The 9,175-nt window shown below is 54.0% G+C and overlaps 6 protein-coding genes across 6 annotated transcripts; 2 read left to right on the plus strand and 4 right to left on the minus strand.

Annotated features, from left to right (window-relative positions):
- The first annotated feature begins 469 nt into the window (after nt 1-469).
- On the plus strand, nt 470-1,619 carry P152DRAFT_460160 (uncharacterized protein). The gene is made up of 3 exons (XM_033679836.1): nt 470-1,143; nt 1,204-1,398; nt 1,461-1,619. The coding sequence occupies exons 1-2, from the start codon at nt 842-844 to the stop codon at nt 1,211-1,213; spliced, it is 312 nt and encodes a 103-aa protein (XP_033532494.1). The 5' UTR covers nt 470-841; the 3' UTR covers nt 1,214-1,398; nt 1,461-1,619.
- P152DRAFT_86624 (uncharacterized protein) lies at nt 1,421-3,002 on the minus strand. The gene is made up of 3 exons (XM_033683292.1): nt 2,324-3,002; nt 2,101-2,261; nt 1,421-2,051 (listed from the first exon to the last, which is right to left on the minus strand). Exons 1-3 carry the CDS (start codon nt 2,745-2,747, stop codon nt 1,695-1,697), a joined length of 942 nt encoding a protein of 313 aa, XP_033532495.1. The 5' UTR covers nt 2,748-3,002; the 3' UTR covers nt 1,421-1,694.
- Nucleotides 3,003-3,095: 93 nt separating this feature from the next.
- Nucleotides 3,096-3,658, plus strand: P152DRAFT_460163 (uncharacterized protein). Its single transcript, XM_033679837.1, has one exon. It carries the CDS (start codon nt 3,259-3,261, stop codon nt 3,502-3,504), a length of 246 nt encoding a protein of 81 aa, XP_033532496.1. The 5' UTR covers nt 3,096-3,258; the 3' UTR covers nt 3,505-3,658.
- P152DRAFT_86606 (NAD(P)-binding protein) lies at nt 3,639-5,178 on the minus strand. The gene has a single exon (XM_033683291.1). It carries the CDS (start codon nt 4,767-4,769, stop codon nt 3,774-3,776), a length of 996 nt encoding a protein of 331 aa, XP_033532497.1. The 5' UTR covers nt 4,770-5,178; the 3' UTR covers nt 3,639-3,773.
- Nucleotides 5,179-5,739: 561 nt separating this feature from the next.
- On the minus strand, nt 5,740-7,545 carry P152DRAFT_475319 (uncharacterized protein; the record flags this gene model as incomplete). The annotated part of the gene is made up of 1 exon (XM_033681409.1): nt 5,740-7,545. One exon carries the CDS (start codon nt 7,543-7,545, stop codon nt 5,740-5,742), a length of 1,806 nt encoding a protein of 601 aa, XP_033532498.1.
- Nucleotides 7,546-7,696: 151 nt separating this feature from the next.
- Nucleotides 7,697-9,175, minus strand: P152DRAFT_490730 (uncharacterized protein; the record flags this gene model as incomplete). The annotated part of the gene is made up of 1 exon (XM_033682160.1): nt 7,697-9,175. A coding segment is annotated over one exon (1,089 nt), but the record flags the coding sequence as incomplete, so codon positions are not given.

The following is a 9,175-nucleotide window of genomic DNA, read 5'->3' on the forward strand; positions in this document are numbered from 1 at the left end:
TGGTGGACAGGAGCAGGCGTTTGGCCGTTCATGAACCGTGTCGCAATCGGCAGGGGGATGGAACAGAGTGCGTCTCAAATGAACCACACCACGATGTACGTAGTTTATTGGCAGGCCGATTTCAAGACCGCTACCATAATATGGATAATGCGTTACTTTCCTCGGCCGCGATCAGATCTTGGCATATTAGCGCCTAGGAGGTCGGCAGTAACGTGACTGCTTGGAGAGTGAATTGTGAGGTAGTATATCTCCGTAATAAATGAGGCAAGCGGAGTGAAACTTCAATCAAGATTGTATTTAGTAACTTCCATAATTCCATGTAGTTAGTGATGAATAAGGAATCTAGTTCGGTTCATATGGGGCAGATCGAATCTGCTAACAACGTTAACAGCCATACAAGTAACTCCTTTATAGAATGCGACGGCAGATTGACCGCCGTTTTCAGCGGTCTGTGACGCCGTTTTCAGCAGTAAATCTGCCATCCTCCAGCGCCAATCAGAGCACCCCTTAACTCTGCGGATATGGATCTTTGTCCAGGCACTTGGCCTTTGCCCACCCTCAAGTTTAAGACCCACCTCCATGGCTCTCACTCCAATCTCGTCCATTGCGTCCGAACGACCAGAGCCAGAAATGGCCCTCCTGCGCATTTCTGTGGCATGCCTCAAAATGGCCTGGCTTTCCTTCTCTCGGCGTCCTCTGAATCGACGTCCTCCTGACTCCCTTCTGTTCTTGACCTATCGTCCTACCTAAGACGGCTGCTTCCCCTCCTCTCCGTTCTGTTCTCCATACTCCTTCATCCCCCGTGCCTTTTCATCGACGCAAGAGCCGGCGAGCCGACTAAATGTCGCGCCCTGCCGCAGACGATTCCTGGTCTGATGATGGGGATATTACCGGCACGGACTTTAACAACTCGTCGACATACCGAACGGACCTGAACGATACCCAGGATACTTCAGAGTGTGATTCGGATGCAGGATTTGACGCAAGCCCCACCGGCCCAACATGGTTACTCGAAGGCAATGAGCATCCCCTGGAGTACTACAAACAGCTGCTCAAGAACTTTGACGACTCTGAGTATACCAAGGAGGGCTACAGTAATGGAACTACCCTCCTCCTCGACCGGTCCGAAGCGCAGTGGTACCAGTGAGTAGTAGCGGCCTCTCTGTTCGCTCTGTTGTGAACTAACTCCTACTACCGCTACAGTCTGACCTAGACGATGTTCCTGTTTTTCGCAAAGCTATTAAAATATTAAAGGGATGGGAGATATCCCCGGATAAGCCGTAGAGTACTCGACCGTTCGGTATGCAATGAAAAAGGTTGGCGAGCTTACTAGGTTTAAGCTACCTCTACGTTTATATGCGCTCCGATACCGCGCTGGAAAGGCTTTCAATGAAAACAGTACATGGTCTACTCTCAGATGATACCGATCTTTAGGAAAGGAACTAATCCGAGTGGTGTAGGCAACGTCAGCGAGGAGCTGCAGAACTTGATGATACAGTACGGTGATGCGCGGACGTTCTTGAGACACTACCTCCATCGACGAGTAACAGTGGACGTTGCTGTAATCATGCGGCGACTTCTCACGCCAATCTGCACCACACACTACGGCAGTAGAAGGAATCTAAAATTGAAAAAGAAAATTGCTCTCTTAGCTCACAGTTTTCTCTTGTTTCATTCTAAAATTTTCACCACTGTCATCTTACAGCCCACTGCTCATCCATCCACTCCGATATCTTGTTCCAGTTCCTACACCTATGCCTCGCACTGAAGTCCGCACGCTCCTTTAGTGGCGCCTTTTTATCCTTCATAATCATGATTGGCGTCACATCTGCATGGCACATGAGCGTCTTCCGAATCGTCTCGATGCAGTGATCTATGTGAATCCTGTTAGCCAAGGGCGTGGTCATAAAATCGTTCGGAATAGGCGGGCGAGGGTCCTCTCCCGGCGAGTTCGGCGACCCGGGGACATTTCCATGAGGGACCACGTCGAGTGGATCAGAGGTGTTGCGGTAGTTGCCCGTGAGCAGCCAGGTGTACTGACGGATCCGGTTCTGTGACTCAGGTAAGCGCGTGCCTGCCGGAGGGCAGAGGAGGACAGACGAGGCAGTGCAGCTGGTGGAAAACGTCAATCAGCGCCGAATACCCCAGCTCTCCTTTTGCTCCGGGACCCCCATTATCCGGCATCACGCGGACGAGCTGGTCGCGGACTGGATGACGGTTCGTAAGGTGGACTTTTGAGTCGGGGATTTTGACCGCGTGTTCTGAGCGCGTGGCTCGTTAGGACAAGCTGGAGACGTGGAGAGCAGCGTGCAGTAACACTCACTGAATGTCAGGTTGTGCCATTCATCTTCTAGCTCCTTCGTTGGCGGCCCGCGGTAAATGCTCAGTTGTCCAAAGTCATTCTGGAAATCAAAATCTTCATATTTGACTGCTTCCAATACAGGGGCTGAAACTGTCAGCGCGCCCAGGGCATTCAGGTATAGGGAAGGCAGTGGCATACACCAGATGGATGTCTCTGTGGCGCATTCTTTGCCAGTTCTGTGGTGTTGTTTGGCTACGAAGACGTTGATGACGGAGAGAAGGAGCATAAACGCTGAGACGACAAGAGGAATGGTATTGCAGGGAACGCTCCATCGCGCCCCTCGCAGAGACGGCGATAATACCACCTCTTTCTCCACTTCATGGTTGCTCTCCACTTCATGGTTGCTCTCCTCTTCAGTAGAGGGGAGCGGCCTGTAGGAAGGCATCCGTTAAATCATTCAGCGTGAGTTTCTCTCTGTGTGACCTTAGAGTGAAGCCAAAGACAGCCTTGAAGCTTCTGGAAGTTCCTCAATCTATAAAAGACTTTCACCAGTGGTTCGTGCGCAGAGTAGATGGCCATACTTTACGTACTATTGCGCACAAGACAAAAGGGACCAATTAAATCCTCGAGTTTCAGGTCCGTATTCGGGAGCGTTCCTGTTTTAAGAGCGTCTTTCAGTAGTTTAAGTGAGTCCCTAATAAAGCTGAAACTAGAATCACGTGCCTGAGCCGTCCATTATATTAGAAGACTATAAATCATTTAGGTTTTTTACAGCCTCAAGAGAAACAGTACGATAGGAAGGTCGACTTCGTGGCTCGCAGCGCTGGTCGAATGGTTGCAGAACCGTGAGTGATGAATGCTTTGGAAGTGACGGTGATACTGACGATGATCTCTAGTTCTATCCTATAAGCTTTGCTAGTCAACTCCCCGGTACCTGCCCCAAGGACCAGACAGTCATGAAGTGTTTCCTTATCCTCACTCTTTTGGCTTCTCTGCGCGCCAGCGCCAGTGCTCAACCCGTGCTCGATAAGAAAGATGTGGATTTGGAAGAGGCCATCAAAGCCTACAACGCGGTTCTGAATCCCGAAAAGGGCGCATCACCCCTCGGAGCATACAAAGACATTATCGATGCCGCCGACGCACGACAGGTGCTTGGAGTGGCAGGTACCCGACTCTACGGGACTGGGCGCGTGCCACCTTAAGAGTGAAGAGGCTCGAGCGTGGGTGCGGAATTGGACTGAGTGTACATAGAGTCCACGAAGGTGTGGGAGTGATAGGACAAGTAAATATTGTGAGGACATAGCACAAGGGCAAGCCTGCCATTCTGGCGGTCCACCTGCCGTCGTCTCTTTTACTAAACTTTTTCCCCGCTCAGTTAACTTAAGTTAGTTAAGTTACTATTAACTATCGTAAATCCACCCGCTAAATAGTGCTCATTAACATTGTAGGACAATAAAAGAGAGTTCTCAGTCTACAAATATGGTCGAAGAACTTCCTGCGAATGGTCCCAAATCTTTCCCTGCGCCTTCTCTCGAAGTATAGGCATGACCTTCGCATTCGGAGTACAGTCGCACTTATAATTGACGAGAAATAGTCCATCCGCCTGCTTCTCCAGCGAATTTACACCTAACTTGCCCTTCCATGGTACGCCACGACCGCCAAAAGCAGCGCTGGTACTTTGGAACAAATGCCTCTGTCCAGACTCCTCGTCGCTGAGCGCAAATAAAAAAATAAGGGGTTCAAGGATAAGCCAGAAGCACCAAGCCGTAATCGAATTCGGATCCGCACTCCTTCGTATATTTCCCGTGTTGACCCACCCGGGCCAGGAGTGGATGAACGTCACATTGGGATTTTCGTTGGCCAGCTTCTCCAAAGTCATTGTGTTCATAATTGTGTATTGCATCTGGGCCTTCACGCCGCCGAAATTCCCGGGCTTCTTCAGATCCAAGTCGTCCAAGTTGACCGTTGCTCTCTCCATCCCACCCGCCAAAACGCTGACGACCTTGGGGGCTTCCGCTTCCTCTAAGAGAGGGAGAAGATGTAGAATGAATAGCATTCGCGAGTAGTACTCCAGGCTCTGGGTGATTTCCAAGCCCTCGGCAGTTTCCCTACGTGTGCCGAATGGTGCGTAGCCTGCGGTAAGGAACAGGAAGTCGACGCGTGACTCCTTGCTTTTAATTACCTCGCATACTCTCTTTGTTTCCGCGAGGAGCGAGACCTCGCCTTCGGTCCAAATGACTTCCGCCTTGGGGTTGATGACGTACAACTCTTGAATGAAAGCATTCATCGGCTCTTCAGAAATCTTGCGCCCAACTAGGTAGATTCTTACGCTCGCACCCGTAGCGACTAGGGCCCTAACTGTGAACTTTCCGATGCCTGATGTACCGCCGACGAAGACGGCGACGCGTGGGGCCGTTGCATCGTTGATGAGCGCGTTAGAATCTTGTACTTCTTTGTAAGAAACCATTGTAATCGGGGAAGGAGGTTAGTCGATAGAATTTTTTAAGATCTCTGGCTTGGAAAGGATTCTAGGAGCTAGACAGGCAGAAGAACGAGTCTATCAGAATATCGACTTGTCATGAATGTCACAACATAGAATGGGGCATAGCGTGATACGAGTAGGCGAGTAGCAAAGAGAGTAACTAGCGATGCTTGATTGATAGAATCTATGCTGTTTCTGGCTTGAGACCAAGTCTCAGAGACTCAAAGACTGATCTTTGAGGACGAGAGGACTCTGTGAAGGCTGCAACTGTTTAACGAATGGAGTCTGGTATGCGATGTTCTCGCAACACCGGGTGTTTTCCATCACGCAGGGGAGGTTACTAGGCTAACCTAACTCTGTTATTTGCGTAGAGGCCAACGTGCATGGGGGTTATACTTTGCGAAATTGGCTTTGCCAAAGTATGGACACTTCAGATTCGAACCACCCCGCTCGGTGTTTGAAAATGGTGCTCGATGTGTATGACCGCATCTGCAAGTATATCGTTCCGCTGACCTTTCCTAGCTCTCGCTGGCTCTTGGTAGTCCAAATTTTGACACCGGCTATGCTCCTGGCATTGTGACGCGTATTCGGGCACATTTGATAAATATGACGGTGGTCGGGACCGTGATATATAATTTTATGTAAGTGGAGGAGTGAGAAATGTGTGGTTGGTTGTTTCATGCGAGAAGAGAGGATGGTTATGAGAGGCTGGTGAGAAGGATAGTGACCTCACTTGGTCCGGATAGACACATTTAGCTTATGATTATATTGCTGGTTGCTAGACACAGATATCAGATGGTATATGTTGCGCTTGCAGTATCGTACACTCTCATGTTGGTTACCAGCCAAAAAGTCATGACATCTTGACCAAGCCAGCCAGTAGAGAAACTCCAACGATGATCAGGCAAACAGAAAACCACTCACTACCCCTCTAGTCACTTTCCTGCTCCTGATGCTACCCAACGCCAAAACACCTCCTCAAACTCGCTTGCCACTTTCCCTCAGGCCCATCATCCCAAATCCCCCCGTACTTCCCCCCATCGAACAGCCGTCGCAGACCCCACGTCCCTGCCGGCTCCGCCCAGAAAGAAGAAGGCGGCCGGACCGTCAAGTCATGCGGGCACGGCTCGGCCCACTTGGTCCGACAGACGACACACGTGTTGCCGTACTCCAACCACGTGTCCATGCACTTTGCATGCACGCTCTGCCCGCACTGCGTTTTGCACCAGACGATGTCGACAAGCAGGTCGTTGGTCATCGGGAGGCTGCAGATGGGACACAGCGCATCGATGCAGTGGCGCCGGGCGATGCTGGAACAGCATAGGGGGTACGGAGGGAGGGAGAGGAGAGATGTGGAGGAGAGGAGGGATTCGAGGGACGGGGCTGCGAGGAGGGCTGCGAGGAGGGCTGCGAGGGTGTGGAGGGATGGGGCTTCGAGGTTGAGTGGAGGGGGGTCACTTGGTGATAGAACGGGAGCAAGGAGGGGAGTTAAGACAGGGGAGTGGGGATAGGGAGGGAAGGCGGAAGGAAGGTTAACAGTGAGGTTGAGGATAGGGATGTCGGCGGTAGGCTCTGAGTGTAGACTCGTGTATGAGCCGATGCTCCCACCCCACCCACCCCCCAAATCCGACACTTCCCCCCAAATCAACACACTCCCCCCATCGGACACCCCCCCCCTATCGGAAACACTCTCCCCATCGGACACATCCTCCCAATCCAATACATTGCCCCAAACCAACACACTCTCCCCATCAGGCACACTCTCCCCATCCGACGCACCCTCCCTATCTAGCGCGTTGTCCTCCGCTGACTCAACCATATCGAACCGAGTCGGCAACAGGAACGTGAATCTGATCTGCAACGTCCCGTGCTGCGGCGGCTCCTCGAACCCCTCCGGGTGGAGCTGCTGGTAGTGCGAGATCAATGTGCGAAAACTCGACGTGATCTGGTAATATCCACCGCTCGGGACGCGAGCTGCGGAGTCCACGGTGTCGTGGATAGAGGGCGGTTGGCTGGCGGACGCCGGGGTGTCGGCGGGAGGGTGGCTAGGCGCCGAGGATTCACCGGGTTCCAGGGGAGGAGGGACGAAAACGAGGCCTCGAGGGGACGGAGAAGGGCGACTGCACCCCGAGGGAGCAGGCGCCGCACGAGGCGCAGGGGATGACGGCTCGTCCATGGTCGGCCATCCGCGCAGAAGAAAGTGTCGACTCTGGGTCCACAGCGGCTCAACGCGGGGGTTCCGCGGGACCATGGGAGCACGAGTAGCCCCCGAGGGCGCCAGCGCCGCATGCTGGGAAGCGGATGGCGGTTGAGGCGCGACCTTATGACTGCTTCGCCTCGCAAACGCGCTCCGGAATAGGTTCCGCAATCGACTTAACCGGGGTTTACGTTTTCGGGCCGGCGGCTGCGCCGCTTCCACGCCCGGCGACGCGACCAGGTCTGGGAACTGCTTGCAGAGTAAGCGCCCCCATGAGAGGGCCAGAGCGAGCACCGCGTCAGGGTCTCGATGGCCGGATTTTCTGCACATGGTGCACTCGGCGAGCTGTTGGAGTTGCTCGATTAGCTCGGAGGGAGAGAGACCGCGGGTAGAGCAGAGAGTGTCGAGGATGCGGTGGGCAGTGTGGATGTCACGGCGCCGGATCGCCTTGTGGCAGCGGTGGTCTTGGGAGGGGTCCTGGGCGATGCAAATGTCGAAGGCGCGAGGCGGGGTGATGAGGAAGAGGAGGCCGGTGAGGGCTCGGGGGGTGATTTGGTAAGGCATGGTGTGTTGGGGTAACCTAAGGCACGATAGAGGGCTGTTTAAGTCTTATACCACCGGGAGACAGGGAAATCAATAAGGAGTTGCCTCTAGAACTAGATTCTCTTGTCAATAGTATCTTGTATTGTCTGGAGAACTCTGAAAAAAACAGGCAGGTGCCATCCCAACACCGCCATTTATACTTTCCCGGATACCCCTCGACAAGAAAATGAAGGAATATCCGTCGTCGTTGACTGGTTCTAACCTCCCAACCATTCCGGGCTGGCGATGGTTAATGGACCGTTCCGTACCAAAAACCATCTCGACTATAGGGGACGAACCCCTAACCACCGGGTAAAGTTTGGGAAATTCGCGGAAATTAATACTTCCAAGTAGCTAGTTGGTCCTGGATGTCCATTTCGTGGTTCACAACACCGGTCGAAACCAAAATGTTGGCCGGGTTGTAGGGCGATGAGCTGAACGAGGGGGTACCCGAAGACCACCCATCCCGTCTCGATCCCATCCTCCCAAGCTCTTAGAATCCCATCAGCACCCTTCTGCACCCTCATCCACCCTCCTGATCTCCCCTCTCCGCACTCCCCAAATACCCCATACCAATCACCTCCTCCTTCTCCTCCGCGTCTTTCACCCCACCCGTCCCCCCACCCGTCCCCCCACCTTTCCCACCCGTCCCTCCTTTTTTCTCCTTAGTAGCCTTATTCTCATCCCCTACATTCCCATCCGCATCCTCGCCGAATAGGAACGCCGACGCCTGGTTACGTCGACGGGAGGACGTGCTGAGGTGAGGAGAGAGGAACGGGCTCGCGGCGATGAAGGATTCGGGGCGGGCGGGGAGGGAGGCGGGTGCGAAGAGGGTATCGCGGGCAGTGGAGGAGATGGCGGGATTTGGTGTGGGCTGCGTAGATACTGTAGGCGTAGCGGGATGGGGGATGGAGGGGTTCGTCAGGGGCGGGAACTGAGCCGGATGTGATTTTGGAGGGTCCGCGATTTTGGGTCTCTCAGATAACACCTGTATACCCGTAGTCAACTTGTCATCCGCAGCGACTGCTTGTCCTGAAGGTTCCGCCTGCTGTAATTGCTCTTTCGTTTCTTTCACGGGGTTCTCGTGCGCTGAATCAGGCAACGGTATCGTCCCGTCTGCCAAACACACCTGCAACACCTGAACCCGCCCAACCGAGCTCGCCAGCGCAAACGCCATCTCCGACCCTTCTGCCGTCTCCGCAATCTTCGCCTGCAAATCCCACAACCTCGCCACCTCCGTCTCCAACAAACTCGCTAACGCCTTATTCCGTTCTTCCAGCTCCTGCATCCTCTTCAGCATCGCTTGCATCTGCGCTTCGTTTCGTGGTGCGTCCACCAACCTCCCCTCCCCCACGTCCGCCGCATCATCCAACGTCGCATACCTCCCCACCGACCCCGTTCCCCGCCGACGTCCCGGCCCTGGCGACGCCGCGGGCGACGTCCCCGGTGACACGCCACGGAGGTTCCCCATCGCGTCGCGTACGGCTTGGTTGAGGCCCCATTTCTCGGAGCGGGAGAGCACACCTTTCGCGGCGTCTTGGAGGAGGGATTCGAGACCGACAGCGGTGGGGCGGTGGAGGAGCTGGCGGGGGGGTCGGGTGGGGCGGATGGC

Source organism: Eremomyces bilateralis, assembly GCF_010015585.1.
Source record: "Eremomyces bilateralis CBS 781.70 unplaced genomic scaffold P152scaffold_16, whole genome shotgun sequence".
NCBI classification, from domain to species: domain Eukaryota; kingdom Fungi; phylum Ascomycota; class Dothideomycetes; order Eremomycetales; family Eremomycetaceae; genus Eremomyces; species Eremomyces bilateralis.

Coding starts and splice junctions, on each gene's coding strand:
- P152DRAFT_86624 (XM_033683292.1), bottom strand. CDS start 2,747: ATGCCTTCCTACAGGCCGCTCCCCTCTACTGAAGAGGAGAGCAACCAT. Junction 2,262..2,323: donor ATGGCACAACCTGACATTCA/GTGAGTGTTACT, acceptor CCACGCGCTCAG/AACACGCGGTCAAAATCCCC. Junction 2,052..2,100: donor TCCACCAGCTGCACTGCCTC/GTCTGTCCTCCT, acceptor CCTGAGTCACAG/AACCGGATCCGTCAGTACAC.
- P152DRAFT_460160 (XM_033679836.1), top strand. CDS start 842: ATGTCGCGCCCTGCCGCAGACGATTCCTGGTCTGATGATGGGGATATT.
- P152DRAFT_460163 (XM_033679837.1), top strand. CDS start 3,259: ATGAAGTGTTTCCTTATCCTCACTCTTTTGGCTTCTCTGCGCGCCAGC.
- P152DRAFT_86606 (XM_033683291.1), bottom strand. CDS start 4,769: ATGGTTTCTTACAAAGAAGTACAAGATTCTAACGCGCTCATCAACGAT.